Raw genomic sequence first — 23,556 nt, forward strand, 5'->3', positions numbered from 1 at the left:
CTTTGTTCTCTTTCTCCTGTGGAAGTTTCTGTTTTAGGGCTGAGCTCCACAGGAGGAAAAAGCCAGTAATAGAAGGTGATTGACACCAATGGTGTGAAGATAACAATGGCGGAGCCTCCAATGAAAGACCCCGCAGCCCAGTTGGGGGCTGGAGCTGACTGGACTGGCTACCTTGCTGACGGCTGCCCACTTGAGTGTTTTCTTTTTTTTTAATTTTTTTTTCTTCTCTCTCTGAGCAATAAACCAGCTTTCTTTTACACTTTGTCCCTCTGCCTCTGTTGAGAATTCTTTCTCAGTTGGCAGGCAAGAAGTCATATGTCTGGGGATGCCTTGCCCACATGTTTGGTAGGGTTTCCAATTTTTTGGGGGGGGTCTCTCTATCCGCTAATAAAATCATTCATTATATTTTCATCCTGGTGTCATGAACTTTGATTACAAATTGTGCAATTCCACTGTTAGCTTGTGAGCAACTCTATTAATGATATATAAAATTTTTATTTTATTCTGAGTTTTTTACCAAAATTTTTAATTTAGTTTTGATTGACAACTTAGTCTTAACATTATGAAAAGTTTTACCAAATGCAAAAATAAGTGGTTCTCTTCTGAATCTCAAAAGGTTTCATTTTTCACATACTTGCATGTAAAGTAAGGAATGCAAGATCTTACAAATGTATTAACTCTACATTTCTGATCTTCCAAGTATATAATCCAATGACTGAAAACTAATTCTCTTTAATCAGAAAACAAAGTTAATTCCTGACATTGCAACAATTTGTCTTGCCATGTTGTGATATTTATAGACAACTAAAACATCATGACAATGCAAATCCTTCTGACTTGTGGGATTTCTGAGAAAAAAAGTCAAAACCACATTCTGCAGCCATGTAAATTAGCACAGACCGCTTCTGTAGCCTCAGGTTCTCGGACAGAACAGGAGCACTTCTACTAAAACTAGGCTGTGGAGAATAAGAAGTCCGAACTCAAAATAGTGAAGGGAAGCCATCAATTCTTTGTTTCCCTAAGCTGCTGACACTCAGCGCTCCCTGGTGCATCACCACAAGTGTACTGTTAGTGTAGGGAGGGCCGTGGGAAGTCCAAATTGCTGATTGTTTGTAGACTCATTTTAAAAAACTGAGGCATTGAAAAAGTCTTCTTTGTCCTGATCCGGAGATCATTCTTCCTATTTGCTACGATCACGTGAATGGAACTACATCAAGAAAGCATGTATTCAGGTGCGTGTTCACGGGGCGTGGCTCACATTCCTGGATTATACACCGTGCCAGGAAAAAGACTATATGGGCTATAGATAACATTCTGAACCAGGTCCTTTGTGCTGATTGGCACAGTGAAGGAAACTATCAACAAAACGAAAAGGCCACCTATTGAATGGGAAAAGATGTTTGCAAGTGATATATCCAACAAAGGGCCAATATTCCAAATTTACAAAGAACTCATATACTCATACAATTCAGTGTCAAAAAAACCAAACCCAAAACCAAACAACCTGATTAGAAAATGGGTAGAGAAAGTCACTAGATATCTTTCCAAAGAAGACATATAGATGGCCAACAGGCACATTGAAAAGATTTTCAACATCATTAATTATCAGGGAAATGCAAATCAAAACCACAATGAAGTATCACCTCAAACCTGTCAGAATGGCAGTTCTCAAGAAGAAAACAAGTAACAAGTGTTGACGAGGATGTGGAGAAAAGGGAACCCTTGTGCACTGCTGGTGGGAATGTAAATTGGTGTTGCCACTATGGACAACAGTATGGGGAATTCCTCAAAAAATTAAAAATAGAACTACCATACAATTCAGGAATTCCATTTGTGGATATTTTTCTGAAGAGCACAAAAATACTAATTTGAAAAAGACATATGTATCCTTATATTTTATTGCAGCATTATTTACAACACCCGAAGTATAGAAGCAACCTAGGTGCCCATTGATCAGTGAATGGATAAAGATATGTTATATATACAATGGATTATTTATTCAGCCCCCAAAAAGAATGAAATCTTGCCATTTATGACAACATAGATGGACCTGGAGAGTATTATGCTAAATGAACTAAGTCAGACAGAGAAACTGTATGATTTCACTGATACGTAGAATCTAAGGAACAAAACAAATAAACAAACATAACCAAACAGAAACAGATTCAAAGATAGAACAAACAGGCGGTTGCCAGGGGTAGAGTGGTAGGGAGATGAGAGAAATAGATGAGGAAGATTAAGAGGCACAAACTTCCAGCAGCAAAATAAATGAGTTTACTTATTAAAGAGATATGAAATGCACAGTTTTGGGAATATAGTAATAATTATGTATTATCTTTGTATTGGGACAGATGGTAACTAGACTTGTCTTGGTGACCATTTTGGAACGTATCGAAATATTGAATCACTGTTTCGCACAACAGGAACTAACAGGGTGCTGTAAGTCAACTGCACTTCAAAAACAAACAGAAAAAGAGATTAGATTTGTGGTTACTGGAGGTGAAGCTTGGAGAAAGGGGGAATTGGAGGAGGGTAGTCCAGTTATCAGTTAAATAAATACTAGGGATATAATGTACAACATGATCAATATAGTTAACATTGCTGTATGTTCTATATGAAAGTCGTTGAGACTAAATCCTAAATGTTCTCATCACACGGAAACTTTTTTTTTATTTAAAAAATTTGGATCTATGGGCAGTGATGGATTTTCATTAAATGTATTGTGGTGGTCATTTCATGATGCATGTATGTCAAATCATTACGCTGTATAGCTTAAACTTGTACAGTGCTGTATGTCAGTTATAATTCATTAAAACTGGAAAGGATAAAATAACTTAAAAATAAAAATAACATAATAACAACAATACCAAATGCTAGAAAGGATGCAGAGAAACTCATACATTGCTGGTGGGAATGAACTTTAAAGAAAAGAACTTTAAGAGTTCCTGGCATGCTAGCTCCTTGCCAGCATAACTGAAACTCTTCCCTGACCAATGAAAACATTTGTTTTAAGCCACCTGATGCAAGTATATGGATTCATTTCTCCCTCTCCAGGGTGCAAACTTTCAATTGTTAACTAGTAAAACCCACCCAACTCATGTTTCTAACAATAATCACCCCTCAACTTTTCTCCCCCAGCCAATTTACTCAGTGAAACAAAAGCCATTTGTTTACTGGTCTAGGTTCCATTCTCTGGCAAGTAAATCCACTTAGGGCTCATTTTGTTGACCACTTTTGTGGTCATCACATATCCTTTTTCACTACAAAATATTTGAAGTATCTGACAGCCCTCACACCCTAGATAAGCAAAGGGGACTGACTTACTGTTCCAGGTGCTAGACTAAGGTACAGGGTTGGGGGAGGATGGTTTACGGGTGACAGAAAGAGCAACTAAGGGAGAGTCCAAGAACAGTGTCCAGGGGAAAAGCCAGGATACCCAAGGTCACCTTGGCAGCAAGAAAGTGAAGTCAAGAGGGCTGAAGAGTGAAGTAGAAACTAAAGAAAGATGTGGCAAAGGAAGGAATGGGGAGCCACCAGACCAGAGCACAGGCTTAGGAGGTTGGTGAAGATGGAGCCTGGAGGAACTGCCTGGGATGATGGATGGAGAGAAAATTGTCAACAGTGCCAGAGTTGAGATGCTTCTAATAATGACTAAATAATCATAGTTAACATTTATTGAGCATTTAGAATTTGTTTCAGGCCTTGTGATAGGTCCTTTTTTTAAACCCCACAATAATTTTGTGAAGTAGGTACACGCTATATATCTTTTCAAATTAGGAAACTGAAGCCCAAGAGGTTGAATGACTTGTCCAAGACCTCACATCTGGAAAGTGGTGGAGCAGGTGTTCACATCACTTTGTTCTGATTCCAAAGCTAATGTTCAAACCCACTACCCATCTCAAATCTGTATCTATTTGGTATTATTTATATCTATAACTATGCCCATCTCTATGTTTACTTATATCTGCATCATCTGGAACTACTATATCTTTATTTAACACAGAATAGTGGAAAATAAGTTACAAATCAGTACCATGTGAAATGAGTAGAAGAATAAGGCCAAAGGAAAGATGCACCGACCACAATGTCCAGTATGGTCACAAAAATTGAGAGCTTCTAATGTGGCATTTTTGCTTCTTGGTATCAAAATAAAAAGGGAAACATGGTCACTTTCAAAGTGTCTACTTGGGGCAATAAGGTAAGAAGGGTTCATTTTTGGAAGGTTTTATGGAGAGAGTGAATTTGTGCAGTATCTTTAAGGAAAGGAGGGGTACAGTTTGGTGGAAAGAATACATTCTTCATCACTGATTCTCAATCAGAGGCGATTACTGCTCTGGGGCATTTGTTAATAGAGGTTTTCAAATTGCATCCCCAGGGATTGTGGATCAGCCTCCTGGGGGCCGTGGCCCTTTGCCGAGAATCCTGCTATGGGGCACTGTGTTGCTAATGAGAATGTACTAATGACAGTATGTACGAAGGAGTGTCTCTCAGGCGGGTTGGAAGGAAAGGGAGGATAACACTGGTTCTAGATAGAGGGAGTGGAATGAGGCATTCATTCATTCTACAAACATCAAGCATACACCATGTGCAAAGGTAATACAAGATAGAAAAATGAGACATGTATCGTGTTGGAGAATGGATGAGAATTAAGTATTTATGAATGCCACGTACTGTGTTAGGAGCTTTACATATAATAGTTCATTTAATCTCTACCATGTCTGTGTTAAGTAGGAGTAATGCCCATTTCACAGGTCAGGAGACTTGAGCTCAGAGCGATCAAGTAGCTTGCCCAAAGTAACACAACTACAAAGACAGAATGAAACTCAGGTGCTTTCTGGAGCTAACTTCCTCTACTTCCACTCTCTGTCTGCAGAAGCATCCCCTTCTTGAACAACTCCAGGGGGCACCATTTCCATTGAACTCTGCAAATTGTGCCCCTGGAGCACAGCTGGGGAAGGGAATCAAAATGGCTTTGATTGAAAGACATTTTTTCAAGAGGTTTATAGGCCAATTGTGGAATGAAGACCAGTGTGTGCACATTCCTAAAAGACCAAAAGAGGAGAACAGATATTGGAGGGCTTAATTCTGCCAGAATTTGGGGTTTGGTATCTGCGAAGGTGTTGGGGTAGTGGCATTTGAGCTGTGCTGAGAAGGGCGGATATGATTATGACAGATAATTGTTGTGTGGGGGAGATATTTTCCTGGAGAGACAGTGGTGTGTTCTGTAGGACCTTTCCAGGGACTTGAGATTAGTAAAATTTACCTGGAAAAGGTTAGACTTAGATCACAAAGAGTTAGATCACAGAGTAAATTGAGTGTAAGGGACAGAAATGGACAGATGTGGAGTCTAAGCACACATCTTAACTGATATCTCACCAATTCTGTATCCTGTTCAATCTTAGTCAACACAGAGATGAATCCAAAACTGGTTAGGAGAGTGACACTGATATGTCAAATCCCATTTACGGTTCAACTAATTTAAGACCTCAAAAAATGAGGAGAGGATTCTGAGTGGGCAGTAGAGGTGGGTGTCTGGACCTAACATTCCTCTTTTCTCCTTCTTGCTCTACCTTTGTATCATTCTCCATCTTCAAAACATCAGACCTTTCCTTCCCAACGATTTGGCAGTGCTTCTTCAGGGAAAATAAAGGAGTCTGTTTTGCAGCTTTGTTTTGAATCCAACTTGCTGAGAATGAGAGCTTGCTTGGCTCATGGATAAGACATCTCTCAGATCCTTCCTGCTCTCAGACTTTCCTACCTCATGCCTCTTGGATGCATTGACTAGAGCCGCATGGTTTGGATTTGGTGCAGCCATTTGCATGCATATCACACAGAGCTTGTGAAGGAAATAAGTGATATCAATTACTACTAGGCCTGTGGATTTGCAAAAATGAAGAAATGTGTTCCATAGATCTTATTGTTCTTTAGGATGAGAATTAAACTGTCCCAACCTTCTGAACTCTGCTCCCCCTCTGCCTACTGGGATGACGATGAGTCGCCTCCACCCCACCCACCCCTACCCTCTATGACATGCTGCCCCACCCTGCTATAGATGACAGGTCCAGCTATATGTGGAGAATTCAATCATCAAGGAAATACCTTTCCAGAAAGTTCTGACATTCAGTTGGAAACCTCAGTGGAAGCAGAAGAGATCTCTGTCGGGAAGAGAAGGGTAAGCTCAGAGGGCATTGTCATAGGCTGGGACGCCTTGTGTGTGAAGAGAGTAGAAAGAAAAGGAAAACACAGGGAGAGCTATGAAAGGAGAAGAAGGTGGAAGGAATTAGAAAGGTAATTAAAACAAAATAACTTAAAGAAAAGAGAAGGAAGAAAAGATGGAAGGTAAAGGGAGATTTGGTGTTCTACTTTTCTTAGATTAGTTTCAGTCCTAAACTTTAATTTTGGAGCAATGGAGTGATACCATCCCTGAGAGCCCAACGTTTGTTTTCTTCTTTTCAATAGTTATATCCTGTTGTCCATGCTGCTGTTTCTGCTCCCATTTCAGGATCAACCCAGCCATAATGTCCAGAGTTGGGTAAAAAGTAGGATGGCTATAGACCAACAGAAATCAGCCAGTCAACTTTTTGATGCCCTCCAACTTTTCTACTGTTCTTTTCCCCTAAGTCTCCATGAAGGTCATGGTTAGAAATAAACTCTCTGTGTGTTTGCCAATAGACATAAGCTTGAGTCCTCTTAGCACTGTACCTGTGACCAGGCAAATGCAGGCAAAGAAGGGAAAGGGCAGCCAATGTGTGAAACACTGTGAAAACAAAAAGATTTCTGTACTCCAGTGGGATTCGTTTATGAGATTCATTTATGACATATGATCTGGCTTACTGAAATTCAGCAAAGTATAGCAATTGATCCTGGAATACAAGAGGGTCTAGGAGGCAAAGGTTTCTTCTTGGCTCTGTCTTGCCTGGTCAAAACATTTCTCTTGAGCCAATGATTATGTTGGATACTAGGGGCTTCGTTTCCATAACACCTGTTTGTATTAACAATTTAGGAGACCTACCATGGGAGAATCTGGACAGGACCCACTGGATGATGTGTGAGTAATGAGAATGAGGAACTAGGGTGGGAAGTGACTATAGCAATCCAGTAAGGAAGAAAACCTTCACTGTGCAAGACACCATGCCCTCCAGCCCAGAAGCCTTCCTAGGGAGGAAGGAGCTTGGTGTTCATTCTTTGGAATTCACCATACCATAAGTGGGGTTTTCCAAGATAACTAATGTCCCCAAAAGCAAATTAGTCTTATTTGGGGGAAAAAATCCGTCACTATCCCTGCCCCCACCCAGCCCATGTGCCTACCTGACTAGGGTGGAAGGTACTCAACATAACAAACTTCTTAGGAAACTGTTACAGAAGGAGATTGAAGACATTCCTCTCCCTTACAGGTATTTAAATGCTTTATAGGTGTGGCTTGGATTCCACATATTCTGTACAAAATTTTTGAAAACACAAGTTAGAGCATAATTATTCATATGAAAAAAATATTTTATTGCCTCATAAAACATTTGTATTTTAATGGGCTCCATTCATAATATTTAAAATGAAAATGTGATTTGACTCTAGGAATTTACTTTATGCAAAACCCTGTAGAAATCAATTTATCATGGAAAATGATAATGGAGGGCTGGTTAGGCAAAGTTACAACAGAAGATGGGGAAATGAATGAGATGATAGCTCGTATGTTTTCCTGTCCTGAGTTTAGTAATGAAGATAATTTTCCTGCAGGCAGGAGATGATGGAAATACCGAAATTAGAAGCCACAAAACAGAACCTCGACTACCTGAACTCAGACCTTGAAAAGGACCTGCAGAGACTGGATAAGGCAAATCTGGTTCTTCTCAGAAAAATTCAAGAAAAAGAAGAAACAGTTCAGAGGTCAGGCTTTGCAGTTGGTCGGGGAAGGACTTCTCGTCTGAACGCCCGTTGGGATCAAGAGAGGGTTGGGGAAAGGTTAACTTTTTTGTCCTTGAATCTGGGTGATTTAAATTCTGAAGCATAAACGGTGGTGCCCTCAAAGAGTTTTATGTGCAGATTTTTGCACTAGATTTCCACATTACATTGACATTTTATTGCCACCGCATTGGGAAGTCTACCCAGACTTTGGCAGTAGCTTCCCAAGCTGGGGCCCTGGCAGCTTCCTTAGGACTGAGCCACATCTGCCTGACTCTGTTTTTCAGTCTGGAAAGGGAGGTTTTCCTGTCAGTTGGAAAAGCCAGAGAGAGGGAGGAGCTGATCCACATCCCATCTGAGAAGGAAGAAGCCCTAAGGGGTCTGGAAGTAGAGACAGCAAAGCTGGTAAGGAGGCATCTGGAAAAGGATGGTCTGATGTGTTCTGCTCATGGTCTGCGGCTCTCTTTCCCAGGGGACCATCAGCGAAGAATTTGCCTTGTCTGTAGAAATCACAGCTGTGTAAGAGGGTGCTTTGGGAATGATGCACCCTGTAACAGGGTGAAGCCTGGGCTCTGGTCCCAGGTCACCTGTGTGGGGCCAGAGTGCCCTTTTCCCACTGGTGCCCCTCATCCCAAATGGAATTTCAGTGGCGTGGGGAGAGGGGGAGGGTATGAGAGCACAGTGGGGTTTGTTGCCTTTACCTCTTTCTTTCCTCAGGGAAAAAAGAAGGAGATGCTGAGCAGGAACGTGGTAGAGGTTCAAAAGGAGGTAAGGTGTGCCCTGGGTTTTCAAGGGTAAGTCCCAGGATAAGTCTACCCTTGAAAGGAGGCTCATTCCTTAGGAATCCCAATAGAGTCAGCGTCTTTCTGAACTCTCCAGTCAGAAAGACAGGAGAAGGAGCAACCTACAAAATGCGTGTGCTCCCTCCTGACCCCGCCTCCCAAATCTCTTAGAACAGACTCTGATTAACTGATACCATCCTTTGTCCTCTGGGGATTACAGATCTGTGGTGGGAAGGCCAAAGAACTGTGGAGGGAGAGATTTGTTCCTTCCTCCCCCAACTTCTCTGCCCCACTTCCTCTTCCCTCCCTCCCTCCCTCCCTTCCTCACCTCCCTGTGCCATGGTTTTCATGCACTATGGAAACAAAAAGGTCTGTCCAGCCAGCAGGGAGTCAGGCAGCTTCCACAAGGAGAAGAAGGTAGTTTTCTATCAAGCTTCTATTTGGAATCTGAACTAATTAACCATCCTTCTGCGGTCCTGAGATCGTCAAGCCTGCCTTTATTCCATGTTTCATGTGTATGCTTCACTCAGTGTACAATCTGGGGCATGGTATTTCAGATTTCAAGAAGATTCAAGAATGTTGGCCTTGATAAAGAAACCCTAAAGCAGATGTTAGCAGAATTGAAGGTGAGTAGAAACACAAGGCTAGAGATTCTCTGGGAGATGTGTCAGTTCTAAGTTTTAGGAGGCATGAGTCTCAAGGACTCTCCCAGGCTACGTCCGTCTGTGAGCTTCTAGGGGTGAGCCCACGTCCTTTGTTTCCTCTGCTTCACTCTCTGACTTGGGCAGTATTCACAGCATTGTCAGTCACACTGGTGGCAGAGATGACTACGACAGAACCTAAGTGGAGGCGCTGCTCCAGAGACCTCACCATCCACCAGTCACAGAACACCCATCGGGACCTGCCCTCAAGGAGTTTATGGTTTATTTTCATTTTTTGTATTTATTTATTTAATTGAAGTATAGTCAGTTACAATGTGTCAATTTTTGGTGTACAGCACAATGTTTCAGTCATACATACACATACATATATTCCTTTTCATATTCTATTCCATTACTAGAGTAACTACGCTTAGAACTATAGTTACTGTGCAAGATATTAAATACAGTTTCCTGTGCTATATAGTTGTTTATCTATTTTATATATAGTGGTTAGTATTTGCAAATCTCAAACTCCCAATTTATCCCTTCCTACCTCCTTTACCCCCTGGTAACCATATGTTTGTTTTCTATATCTGTGAATCTGTTTCTGTTTTGTAAATGAGTTCATTTGTGTAAGAAATTTATGATTTAAACAGCACACAAATACAGATAGTCAAGAAGGAAGGACTACTAACTTTCACAATGATAGAGGGATGTATCAATAATCTTATCTGATTTTCCAACCCATGGCTTACAAGCCAAGGATGTTTTATTTTTCAATGTATTTTATCCTTTTCTTCTACTAGAAGGTAAACTCAATGAGGGCATGAATTTTTGTCTGTCATTTACTCCTATTTCCCCAGTGCCCAGAACAGTGGCCGGCACGTAGTAGTAGCCCAGTAAATAGTTGTTGAAGGAATGAATGAATTGGATGTGCAGTTGAGGGCAGAAATCCTATGGAGAAACTCTCTGCAGCTTAATGTGGCGAACATGGCAATTTGGCTGAGCCCACCATGCCAGAGCCCTACTGTGCTGTTTCCCTCCAGAAAAGAGGCTGGAGGTTTCTGTTTTGCTCCGTGATTCAGGTGGAATGTTGAGCATGCCCTGTGGAATACAAGAGGGAGAAAGGGGCTGGGAGTTTTGGTCAGCTGGACTGGAGGAAGGAGGATGTTTAAGCCCACAGACCGGGCAGTCAGACAACCAAGGTGTCAATGTCACCTCTGCTACTGTGTGATTTTTAAACCAGTTATGCACTTAACCTCCCCTTGCCTTTGTCTCACCTATAAAATGGGACTAAAAATAATAGTGCCCACCCCAGATTGTCATAGTCCGTCCTCACTCTAGAATAGCTGTTATTATCGTGCTCATTGCTGGTCTGGAGGGAGGGTGACCATTACCCATTTGCCTTCCACAAAAGCATGCTGTTAATTTTCTGCTGTCACTTGCCATCTTCCGTAGGTGAGACTACAACAGTCAACAGAGTCCTGTGCAAATCAAGAGAAGGAACTAGTCAAGGTAGAGGCAGTGTCTTCCCCACTGAGGGTCTGTGCAGGACCCATTTCCATTTGTAAATGGAAGGAAACCCCTGAGATCTTAGAAACAGGACAGCTCAAGGCATGGGCAGGGGAGGAGCAGGAACATCTGGCAGATGAATTTCTGCAGATAAAGGGAAAGAAAGCTTATATTAAAAATACTGGTCTTACAATTTCTTAAACACCCCTCCACCTCAAATACTCAAGTACTTTTCATTGAAGCCCAAACCTCAGTGCCCTGAAACATCTCCTGATGTTTCACCCCAGAGGCATAGGAGAAGCTGGGCAAACAACTTCCTTTGCTCAAAATTAGACCCTGCCCATGAATGATGAGATCACTGCTTTGTGATGTGGTGGCTTTCCCTAGTAAGAAGTTGCTAGGCAACCAGCCAAATGTCCAAGGTGCCAGTTGGGAGAGCCGAGGCTTGGTTGTGATTTAATCCATGAGATTTGTTAATTTTCTTTTCTTTCTAGGTAGAGAGTGACTACCAATCTGTGTATCAGCTCTGCGAAGACCAGGCGCACTACATAAAGGTACACTGCCTCTGGGGGAAAGTCAGAGTAGAGGAGGAACTTCTCCAAGGTCTCTTGGGTCCTCATAAGGCTAAAATCTGACACTGGGGAAAATGCCTTTTATACAACAACAACAACAAAACAGATGTATGTTGAGGGTTTACTCTGTGCTGGGCACTGTCACACATGGTATTCTTAAGCACTCAACACACAGTATTTTTCTCAATCAGTTTGTCCAGTAACTCTTTGGTGATGATATTGTTATAATCGAGAGGACACAGGTTTAAAGGAGGTTGGTAACGTGCTCTGAAAACATAGTAAGTGTGAGAGCTGGGAATTAAATACAAGCAGGATCCAAAGAGAGAACTCTTTTTTCCCCCCACGTATGTCCATCTGGTCACTAATATCTCCTAACTTTTATTAGAACATCTTCCTGCTTGTGTGTGGACATTCATGCATGCACCATTTGGAATATTAGGAGTTAGGAGACTGTTTCATCAATGACGTGGTAATGAAATATGCAGAAATTCTTGATTATAATAATACTCTTTTTTTTTTCCATGAGAAGAAATACCAGGAAATTCTGAGGCAGATGGAAAAGGAAAAGGAGGTGCTGCTTCTTGAAAAAGAAGTGTAAGTTTGAGAAAATGACTCTGTTGATAGACTGCAGTGAGAGTCCCCAGGAGGTCTTTGAAGGGGAGGGTATTCCTCAGACCTGTTTGTGTCGCTATAAATGGCTCCCAACAAGTTACCCCTGCAACTTCTGCTCCATGTTCTAGACTGAAAAATCATCCACATTCAAGCTTCTCTCTTGCCTTTCTCAGCAATTGGTGCTTAAAATATGTCGTCTTTTATGTTCTTTTCATGTGTCCTTAGCTGAGTGTTATTCTTGAAAATCGATGGTGCTGACCATCTTCCCAGGATGTGGTAAACCCAGCACACTGGCTGGGGGCCCCCTTAATTCCCGTATATGTATATTCTGTATCCATGGACTTGTATCACTTATGATTTGACACACTTTCCTTTGTTTATACTTGTAAATTGTGTTATGTATTATATTATGTAATATACATAGACTGCACAACTCTTAACTGGTATGTTAATACTACTCAGCTTAAGATATAGAACATTTTGAGTACCCCAAACATCTCCCTTGGGCCTCTTGTCAGTGAATATTCCTTGCAAAGGTAACCACAATTCTGACTTTTATCATTTTTTATTGGTTTTGTCTGATTTTGAACTTCATGTAAATTCAATATGTACTCTCTTGTCTCTGGCTTTTATAGAGATTCCTCCATGTTGCTGCATGCCCCGTAGTTCACCCCTTTCATAGCTGTATAGTATTCTGTTGAAGGAAGGAATGTGGCACAATTTATCTATTTTACCACTGATGAACATTTTTGTTACTTCCAGCTTGGGGCTAATCAACTAAAGCTGCTATAAAACATTCTTGTGCATGTCTCTTGGTGGACATATGCACTCATGTCTCTTGGTTATACACCAAAAGGTCACAGTGTGTGTGTGTGTGTATCTATCTATCTATCTATCTATCTATCTATCTATCTATCTATCTATCTATCTTTGGCTTTACTAGACAAAGCCAAATAATTTTCCAAAGTGGCTGTACTAGTATCTCTTTCCACAAAAATTTATACTAGGTTCTAATTATTCTACATGCTCATTTTCACTTGGCATTTACAGTCTTATTAGTTTTAACCACTCTGGCAGGAGTGTAGTGATACTCAGTTTTGATTTTAATAATACATTTCATTACAGATTATTAATGATGTATAACTTTTTCTTTTCAAATTCTTATTGGAAATTTGGATGCACTCTTTTTGTGTCTTTTGCCTGTGTTTGGGAGATTGTCAGTCTTTTTCTTGTTGATTTATTGGAGTTTATTCTATTTTTTTCATAAAGTTCTTTGATAGATATAGACATTATAGCCATTTCTATGGCTTTCCTTTTTTACTCTCTTAATGGAATCCTTTGATAGACAATTTTTTAACTTTAAGGAAATCTGATCCATCAATTTTTTTTCTTTTATTTTTGTGCAGTGCTTTCTTTAGGTCATAAAACTATTCTCTCATGCTTTGCCTGAGAATATTTTGTTTGTTTACTTTTTATGCTTTTACATTCAACTGAAATTTGGTTTTTTCTATGGTGTGAGGTAGAGATCAAGATTCTTTTTCTTGTGTGTGTGGATAGCCAGTTGGCCCAGCACCGTTTATGTAAAAGACCATACATGGTCAGTGGTGCTTTGTTTTACAGCTCAGGTAACCATATATGTGTGAGTCTGTTTCTGAATAATTTATTCTGTGCCAATGGTCTAAGTTGCTATCCTTGTGCCGATACTACACTGTGTTTCAAGTACTGTATCTTTATAATTGGTCTTGACTTATCATCACTTAAGTTCTGCAACTTTCTGTTGTTCTTCAAGACTATCTTGGCTACTCTTGGCCCTTTGATTTTCCATATAAATTTTAAAATTAATTTTTCAATTTCTACTAAAAAAAGTGCTGAGACTTTGATTGGAATTACATGGAATCAACAGATAAATTTGGAGGTTAATTAATATCTTAACAACATTGAGTTTCCCAAGCCATGAACATCATCATCCCTCCGTGTATTTAGACCATCTTTAATTTCTCATAAAAATGTTTTGTAATGTTTGTTAGTGTGCTTGTGCACCTTTCATCAGATTTCATCAGATTAATTCCCAGGTGTATATTTTTGATGCTGTTGTAAATAAGACATTTGTTTTTTGATTTTCTAATTGATTACTGATCATATGTAGGAATGCAGTTGGTCTATAGATACAGTTGACCCTTGAACAACATAGGGGCTAGGGGAGCAAACGCCCTGCACAGCTGAAAATTCATTTACTACTGTCGCTTCTTCAAACACAAAGGAATTGATAAATGACTCACCCAAGGGCAGGAAGCTGAAACAGCTTGGATGGAATCAGCACTCAAACCCTAGTTCTTTTGATTCCTCATATTGTGATCACTAATCGAACACAAACTTTTCCCGACATTTAAAAATCTGTACGATGAAAATACTATGTTTATTGAAAAAAAATCTGCTATAGTTCAAGCCCATGTTGTTCAAGGGTCAACTGTATTGAACTTGTATCCATCAACCTTGCTAAACTCACTTATTATAATAGTTTATTCATAAATTCTTTTAGATTCTCATCTGCAAGTAATGACAGTTGTATTTATTCCTTTTTTAATCTTTACATTTTTAATTCTTTTTCTTGCCTTTTTGCATTAACTAAGACTTTTACTACAACATTGACTAGAGGGGGTGGCAGTGGGCATCCTTGAGTTTTACTCAATTTAGGAGGAAAGTATTTAATATTTCACCATTAAGTAGTGTATGTGGGTTTCTTGTAGACATCCTTTATCAGATTAAGAAACTTCCCTTTTATTTTGAGTTTGCTGAGTTTTTTTATAAACAGGTATTCATTTTTATTAAATGATTTTTCTGTATGTATTGAAAGGATTGTGGGTCTATTTTTTTTTTCCCTTGGAAATGTACCAGTGCTGCTTCATGTTTAACCGGTCTCAGACTCCAGCTTTTAGTCCCCAGCACTGCATCACTACTCCAGTCTTTGCTCAGCTCTTGAGGCATCTTCTGCTTTCTGGACTTTCTTGAAATCTTGAGCTATTCATGTAGAGCTTAGGAGCCAGCTATCGCCTTGATAGGGAAGTTCACACAGATACTTGAATTTATTTCTCTATGGCTCCTTCCTTCCTTGGACTTTCCCCCAATGGTCTTGAACTCCAACCTCTGTCTCAGCCAATTGGTGCTGCCACTTGCTTCCTGGACTCTATCCACTGGACCACAAATTGACAAGTGCCCTTGGGAAAAAGCCTGAATGAATGAGGAGCTCACTCCGTGTGCTTTACTTTGCTCAGGGTTTAGTATCCCCTCAGCTTCTGACTGCATTCTTCAATGCATTAAAACAGCTGTTTTATGTATTTTGTTCAGTTTTTATCGTTGCTTGTAGAGTCGGACTAGTCTGACACAAGCAGTTCCATCACAGCCAGAACCTGGAGTTTGTGCCCCTTCTTCCTTTCCTCCTCTATTTAATGTTTACAAAGAGATATTCCCATGGAAAGGCTAATAAGCTTTCACTGGATCTGACCCTCTGACAGGGAACAGCTCTAAATTCTGGACAACAAAACAAATGAATCAACGTTCAGAAGGCATTGGAGAATAAACAAAACCATGCAGATTCTGGAGGGGAGTTGACACTTGGAAGAAGGGAATAGCAGGGGGTGATTTCCCCATTTTTATCACTTTTAGCCTGAGGGCAAGCTAAACTTGGTGTGTGAGGGTGAAGGAAATCACCTAGAGAAAACTTAGTCTCTCTGGGCTGGAAAACAGGACAGAGTTTGGGGTAGTCAAACTGCTGGATAAAAAATAGATGGAGAGTCTCAAATTTTGTCTACACTCTGCCCAAATCACAGGCTGACTTCCAAAACCATGCATGCTCAGGGCAGTCTATGAACAGCCCGGACTGAGGTTTGAACTGCCACCAAGAGACAGACTTTCTGCACTGTGAATCCAACATCAGGATTGTCTCAGTTACTCTTCACTGTCTTTTCTCTTGAAAATGGACCACATTTTCCTGTTTCTTTGTATGTTGACCAATTGTGAATTTTGAACACTGAGCATTGCAAATGGTATCAAGAATCTAAGAAATACGGTGAAAAAGAATATGAAAATGAATATATGTCTATCCATGTATGACGGAAGCATTGTGCTGTACACCAGAAATTGACACAACATTGTAAACTGACTATACTTCAATAACAAAAGTTTCAATGAAAAAAAAAATCTAGGAAAAAAAATCATAGATGTTGCATGACTTAGAAAAGCACCTTTCATCAGCCCCACAGATTGTTATTTAATTCTTGGATCTGATCTTTTTCACCCAGATTCAAAGCCCAGAACTACTCTTCCCAAATAGTGAAACCTGGGTCAATTCTGGTGGAGACCATCCAAAGCAACATGGTAAGTCTCCCTTTTCTCAAATTGAAGTTTTCCTCCATCCCTTCCTCCCTTTGCTTCTCTCTTCCTGTCCCCCTGCCCCTCCCCTTCTAGTCAATACCCCTAGAGTTAGGAAATAATGAGGCTCAGTACCTTGCTTCACACCATGGCAGAGCCAGTGACTCCTGAGTCTAAGCTCTTAGCCACCCTACTATACTGCCCCTTTGTGAGCACATAGACAGGCACACCTATGGCTTTTATTGCTTCCCGCAGGAGAAGACCATCATTAAGAAACAGAAGAGAATCTTTTGGTACAGGTAAGTGCTAGAATCTTATTTTTTTCCCCTTATCTAGGTCTTTTTCACTCTATAGAAGTAAGTAACTTGATAAGAGCATACGGACTAAGGATAAACACATCTACCAACCAGAAGGTATCACGCAGCCCCATATTTCTCCCAACCCTTCCTTCTTTTCTCAAAACCAGAGTTATACAGAACTTGGTGGCTGGATAAAGTGGCTATTTTTGAGAATTTCAAGGTGACACCTGCAGGCTGCATTTCACTTTCAATTTGCATTCTTACAACTAATAGTATTTTCTATTTTTCAGACCCTGAATCTGATAATCTGCTAAACTCTTTGCTGGAAAGAGAGTTCAGGGTGCATTAATTCTCTTAGTTCATTTACTGCAGGCTGTAAAATTTTAGGAAAAAAAAACTGTTTAAGCTGTGCCTTTTCTTTTTTAATTTTTGAAATAAGGCGACTAACTCTGAAATGCTCCATGTGGCACTTTGACAAAAAGCTTCAATTTATGACATTTCAACATAGTTAAAGACTGAAGGCCTCAGGCCAGGTTTCAGGGTGGAATTTTCTTAGGTGCACACAAGAAAAAAACAAACACACACACAATCTGTTATTGTTTGAGTTGGTTTCTTTTGGCACTTGATGTTTAGGAAAAAATAACCCTATCAATTTATGTGGCTGTTAGCATCAGAAATGGCCCAGACTTATTTCAAATTCTAGAACTGCTTGCTACAGCGGATCTGAAGAAGGTCAGTGATCATGAGACTCACAAGTGTGACAGTCCTGGACATTTTCTGACAACCCCCACAAAGCCCTGCAGATAATGCCTGGAAAGCCCTATCCTTTTGTATCTCCACCTTTCCTGTGTGGACATCTATTCTGTTGGAGGGCTTAAATGTCAGGAGGGCTGTATGCAGTTCCTCACCGGCACATCAGTCCTTTTCTGTTATTGCCTGTCCCCTACCCTCACCCTTTGGGTCTCCATTCCCCACTTCCTCATCGGGCTGGCCTGAAGAAAGCTATTCACCAGTCACAATGTGAGGTTCACCTCCTACTGCTGGATGCTGGGCTCTTCCCCCCTTGCTAACCATGACTGTCTCTGCAGGCATTTCAAGTATCTCGTCTTCATGGTTATGATCTTCATTAGGCTGCTGGGTTACATGCTTTTCTACCTGCAATACATAAACCCAGACCTCCTTGTGGATGCCCTGCCCATGGTAATGAGCAGAGATGCCTTGAAGAGGCTGAGGGACGTCTTATTTCCCTTCCTCACTCTAGAGGTGGAAGAAGTTCTACCACATTAGTCTGGAGTGACCTGGGGGCGTCACACTGCACCTGAGTGGAAAGGGGGGCAGGGCTGTGGCTCCAAGCAGGGGAAGGGCCACAAAGGCAGTGGGAGCTGACTCAGAGCGGCTGCTTTGATGTCTGACTGCTTCATTTCATTCTCTCCCCTTGCTTTCCCTCCAGAGTGTCTCTCTTTCAAATAAAAAATATGTTTGACCATAGTTCACCGTGTTGGTCTGTGAATTTGGTCTTTGTGTCCTTTAGGGAAGATAATATGTTACCTGTACCAAAAGATTCTCTTCTGTTTCTTAATGATGGTCTTCTGCAAGCAATAAAAGCTCTTTTCTTTTATATTATGCTGTGTCTTACAGGAGTAGGATATCCTGAAAAGCTGAACTTTTAGATGTACACAGATGGTTACTTGTTCTCAATTGAGAAGAAAATTACCCTAGAATTCAAGTGCTGTAATAAATTCAAATCCTAATTCAAATGTCTTCTCTGATCCCTCGCAACCTGAAACAGCCCCAGTTGCCTTCTTCCAAATGCTGCCTGTGCCTTCTCTGGGCTTCCCATACTGCTCTGACCACTTCTACCTTGCAGTGTCATTGCTGTGTGTCTTGGTGGCAGGGCTTCTGACCCCTTGATTCTGTATCATCCCATATGGCCCCAAACACAACATCTTTATAAAGATTCCTTTAAGAGTCTGTAATTCTCTTCTGTGGCATCTGGAGGGTGACAATTGGAACCAGAATCGTGAGCCTAGACCCTGTAACGTGAGAGCTCTCTTTTGCTGCACAGCCGGCTGGGCATTGGTGGTGGAGAAGGAAGGGAAGTGGAGGGATGTGCCACAGAACATGAGCTGGTGTGGCCAGCTGGAGGTGTGTGCAGGGTACAGAAACTAGGTGGTGGAGACGCGTTTCGTGGCAGCTCCTTTCTCCCATGCACTCCTGAAGCTTTCACTTTCTGGTAAATTTCTCCTTTCAAGACCATTCTGGATAAAGGTTTTAATTGATGTCAGTTGCACAGCAATGTCCTGGTGGAAGGGACACACTGTATGTCTGCTTTGGCTGCAGACATGACCCTGTTTCACATTTTCTCTTTGGGGTCTGGGAGGATAAGGTGAATGGTCTCAGACAAGGCTCCTAAAATGAAAAACTGATCAACATCACCCTCTTGTGGCCAAACAAAAGCTCTATTGCATTTCAGTGGCCTTCCCTCCAAAATTCAGGAGTAGGATCAGCAAGTTGAAGCAGAAGGATGGATCCTGGACAATTCTTTGAGCTCTAATAAGTCTAACTAGTATTCATTCATTCATTCATTCAACAAAGATTGAACCTTTTCCTTGGGCCAGGCAGTGTTCTAGGTGCTGGGATTATAGCAACAAACAGAACAGACAAAAATCTCTGCCCACGTAGTGAGTAGAGACAGATCATAAATAAATAATTAAAATAGGAAAATATCAGGTGATGTGAAGTGATACTAAAATTTAGGTGGAGGAGGAGAAAGGGAGTGATGAGGAACAGCGTTTCTCCCTTGAGAAAGTAGCATTATAACTAAGACTTGAATGAGATCAAAGAGGCATGTGGATACCAAGGTGGGCCGATAGGGAGACAGCAAGTCCATGGCCCTGAAGGTGGAGTGTGCCCCTCAGTGCGTATGAGGCTCCTTTGCCGATTCCTTGCCCACCCTCTTCAATGGTCCCGTCACCAAACTCTCTTCATTGGAATCCTCCAAGCTGAATTTTGGTTCCTGCCAAGACCCTGGCTGATCCACTGTTCTTGACCAGAAGCAAACTCTAGGATGGAGGATTTTGGCATTTGGGTGATTCTAAACTACAGATGTATGTGAAGAAAACACCTGCAGCGGGCTAAGAGATGTCTACACAGTGTCATTTTCTGAGTCATTCCCATCTCTGGTCACTCGTCCCTCATAAGCTCATGGAACTCCTAGGCTCTCCTCCACCACCTACTGCTTCCCACAGACACGTCCTAGACAAACGTGGGCCCACCTCACTATTCAAGACTGGCCAGGAAATACTGGCTTAGCCCCTCCCCTGCAGTAGCCATCCAGTGGGGGGATTTGGAACCCTGAAGCTATGTTGGCAATCCACGTTGTAGAAGCACGTTGGCCTTTTCTGCCACCCAGAGAGCCTGCCTCCAGGTAGGAAGCTGGCTTCAAAAGGGCCTGCATGCCATTTGCAAGCCTAGAAAGCAGAAAAGAGGTTACTGATGCTTTAAATGAGCAGTGCTGAGCTGAACATCTGACTTCCAGCCACTAGAAGCTTACCACCACACACTCATAAGTTTCTAAAAGATTTTAACAAAATAATATAAAACACCCAGCACAACAGAGGGCACGTGGTGGCCATTCAACAACGCGCATTTCTTTTCTCTTATATTACAGTTTGCCTTCACCTAGTAAATTTTAGTTCTGTCTTGTATAGCGACACAGCAAAGTGACTGCCTCCTTTATATTTCTAGTTACTAAAATGAACAGCCTTCTGTTATCCAAATGAACATTCCAAGTCCTTTAAGCTGTCATATGACATGGCTTCCAGATCTCATCATTACCTTATTTACCCTTTCCTGGGCACCTACCAAGCTGAACCGAATACTGCAGATGAGGTCTGACTGACAAAGCACAGTAGCCCTATTCTTTTAGTCTAAACACGGTGACTTTATTAATGCTGCCCTAGGATTTCATTCGCCAGTTTCGGCAGCCGTAACACACAAAGCTATGAGCTTTGAGTCAACGGAGATTTCCAACCTTTTTGAACATGAATTATTATTTACATCTCCTCTTTTTTGTATTTGCACAGATTTTAAAAAAAATTCTAAATGTAGGACTTACCATTTGCTGTATTAAATTTCATTTGTTGGTTTGGATGTTTCATTTTCAGTCTGTTGCAATCATTCAAAACCCTGATTCTATGAAGGAACTAGGAGCCCATTTAATGACCAGAGACGCCCGGATAGAATATAAATTGCTGAACTTTGGAGGCAGAGAGGCTTGGGGGTGAACTTTCCTTTGGCTTTGTAATAACTGTTGACCCCAGGTAGCTCGTTAATCCTTTAAAGTGGTTACTAATACTCTCCCCTAGGAACCTGTTAGAACAGCTGCCAAGTTCTCTCCATAATCTGAAATGGAACATCTTTGGGTCTGAAGACTTGAGTTCAAGTAAATGGATTAGGCACCTTCCTTATATCATCTCACCTATCTTAAAACTTAATTACCTTTAACTATTTTGGACTATCTTTTTTTTTTTTATCATGCTAAAGACCAATTCCTTTGATAGAGAAGGCTGATGTGGAATAGAATGCTTATTCTTAAACATTATAACCCATGCCCTAAGGAGTGGCCTGTCCCTATCATCTTTCCTGTTCCAAACACAGCATTAAAAAGGCCTTTTTAGGATCCCGACAAAGGTGGAGACAACTACAAGAATAGACCAAAAATCCTCATCATTATTATATAAAAACCAGACCCTAACACAGGTGATCCAATATCAGTCTTAAAATTAGATCCACTGAAAGTAGATTTAGACTTCTTTTAAGGATCAGAGACACCTTAATCAATGGGAAGCACCAGAATTTTCACTACAAAAAACATGGCTTTTTTTTTTTTTAAATGTACTTTATAAAACCTTTTTGCAAACCTCAGTGTTATCTTGGGAAAAAAAAAAAGCACTGAATAAACAAGCAAGCCTTGGACGCTGGTCCCAGCCATTTTGCTATGTATCTGACTTTCTACAAGTCACCTACCCTCTCTGGCCCTGAGGCTGATTTCTGAGTGCTTTCTGAGATTACATCTGCTGACAGTCTTTGGTTTTACAAACTAGTCCATTCAGATCTTTGCATGAGTGAGAAACAACCCTTCTCCTAACATTCTCCAAGCCTGACCGGCTTCTGCCCTCCCAGTGGTCTTAGCCTTTTCCTGGCCTCTCCTCTTTCCCAGGGACTCCCTCTGGAAGCCTGGAAGTGCTCCCGCCCCTTTTCCTTGTCAGAAGTTTTAGTGAGTGATGCTTCTATAATTCTTCTTGAGAAGAGATCGTGTTTCTATTAACTCTGAGTTAAGTTTGGTTTAAACGCTTAGTTCAATAAACATTATTGAGTTCCTACTATGAGCCAGGCACTGCACAAGTCAATGTACTGGGATAGAGAGAAGAGAGGGGAACAGCTCAAGAAATAAGCAACAAATCATGCTCTTAAAGACTCTCAATTGCGTGGCAGATCCCGCACTCAATATCAAGGTTACAGCTAACTCTGAAGCGTCTCTGAACTAGGAATGCTGCCTTAATGGGGGCTCAGCACTACCAGCAGCCACACTTATTGCTGTACTGCAGACACTGCATTGGACACTTTCATAAGGTCTTCGTTTCATAGCTTGGTGAACTGCCTGAAATTATCCAGACAGTAAATGGCAGAAGCAAGGCTCATAAGCCACCACTGGACTCCCCCAGGACCCATGAAAGGCAAGTAAGAAAGATATAATAAAGACCTTTGAAGTTATCTTTAAATACAATATTAATCTGCCAAATAGTAGAACTGTTAAGTCAGTAATTGTGATCACTTCCCCATTACTTATTTTTCTCTCCTCCACAATTTGTTTAACATTCCTATAGAGATCCAGCATCATTCCATTTGCTGTCTTAAATTTTCCTTTGGAGCTGAATTATCTCTCTAGCTTAATGATTCCCATTAAAATAAAAAATGCCTTGGATAAATGATCTACCAAAGCATGGAGGGCCATTCATATCTTAGTATGAATACAAAGTAGAAGAACTGGGTTTTACTGGGGGAAGAGGAGGAGCTGAAAGAATTATCAAGGCTGTTGTCACCTGAAAGCGGGGGAGGGTGTTGAATTAAGTGAGTAATAGGGAAGCTGATGTAATTATTGGAGTAATGACCCTACCAAGAGCAGCTTTGCCTGAAACAGCCTCGGGGAACCCACGTGAAAGTTTTAGTTCTCACACGTGGCCACAGCACTCTCATGCTACAGCTTTTACTATAACATAATTTATAACATAATTGGATTTAGGGGGAACCCAACCTGGTCCAGGAGTGCCATTATCCCCGGCGGGTTGCTCTCTTGCAAAACCCAGCTGAATTGTTCATGGTGGGTCTTCCTCCCATACTCCAAATATATTCACCAGTTAGGATTTCATCAGCTCCTTTGAAATACTAGCCTTTATGTCATGGTCATTCACCCCCTGTGTGTGAGTGTCAGTTTGAAAGAACAACATTCGTTGCTCCTCTGGGAGTTCAGTGAGTTTGAACCCGAGGGCACCATGGCACCTGAGTTTAAGAGCAGCCAGCTCTGTGGCAGGGACCACGAAGGGGCAGGTGCTGCTCCCTCCACCTGCTTGGGCAGGTAGAAGGCTTCCCTGCTGCTGTCCTAAAGGCTCCCAGCTGCCAAAGCTGCACTAGTGTGGGGTTGTCTCCAGTTTGCCAGCAGTCTGTAGGAGCCTGACCCCCTGCTTGGAGCTCAGGATTTATTTTTCTTCTGGGAGGTTTGTTGGCAGGTTGCTGAGGCCTGGATCAAGCCTGAGGCTTTTCTCAGCCCCACTAAGCTAAGTTGCAGAAGAGTGAAAGGAGCAAAGCAGTG

At 41.3% G+C, this 23,556-nt stretch overlaps 1 protein-coding gene across 1 annotated transcript; it reads left to right on the plus strand.

Moving 5' to 3' along the window:
• Positions 1-7,013: 7,013 nt before the first annotated feature.
• Positions 7,014-17,972, plus strand: LOC105077036 (transmembrane and coiled-coil domain-containing protein 5B). Its single transcript, XM_010965319.2, has 11 exons — positions 7,014-7,048; positions 7,735-7,884; positions 8,187-8,304; positions 8,617-8,667; positions 9,239-9,307; positions 10,781-10,837; positions 11,329-11,388; positions 11,936-12,000; positions 16,317-16,392; positions 16,642-16,685; positions 17,774-17,972. Exons 1-11 carry the CDS (start codon positions 7,014-7,016, stop codon positions 17,970-17,972), a joined length of 924 nt encoding a protein of 307 aa, XP_010963621.2.
• Positions 17,973-23,556: the final 5,584 nt, after the last annotated feature.

The sequence above is a fragment of the Camelus bactrianus genome, chromosome 6 (genome assembly GCF_048773025.1).
Source record: "Camelus bactrianus isolate YW-2024 breed Bactrian camel chromosome 6, ASM4877302v1, whole genome shotgun sequence".
NCBI lineage: Eukaryota > Metazoa > Chordata > Mammalia > Artiodactyla > Camelidae > Camelus > Camelus bactrianus.

Excerpts from the sequence above, each read along its gene's own strand:
- LOC105077036 (XM_010965319.2), top strand. The coding sequence starts at position 7,014 with ATGGGAGAATCTGGACAGGACCCACTGGATGATGT. Across the intron at positions 7,885-8,186 it reads AAAGAAGAAACAGTTCAGAG|TCTGGAAAGGGAGGTTTTCC; the intron begins GTCAGGCTTTGC and ends TCTGTTTTTCAG. Across the intron at positions 16,393-16,641 it reads AGACCATCCAAAGCAACATG|GAGAAGACCATCATTAAGAA; the intron begins GTAAGTCTCCCT and ends TGCTTCCCGCAG.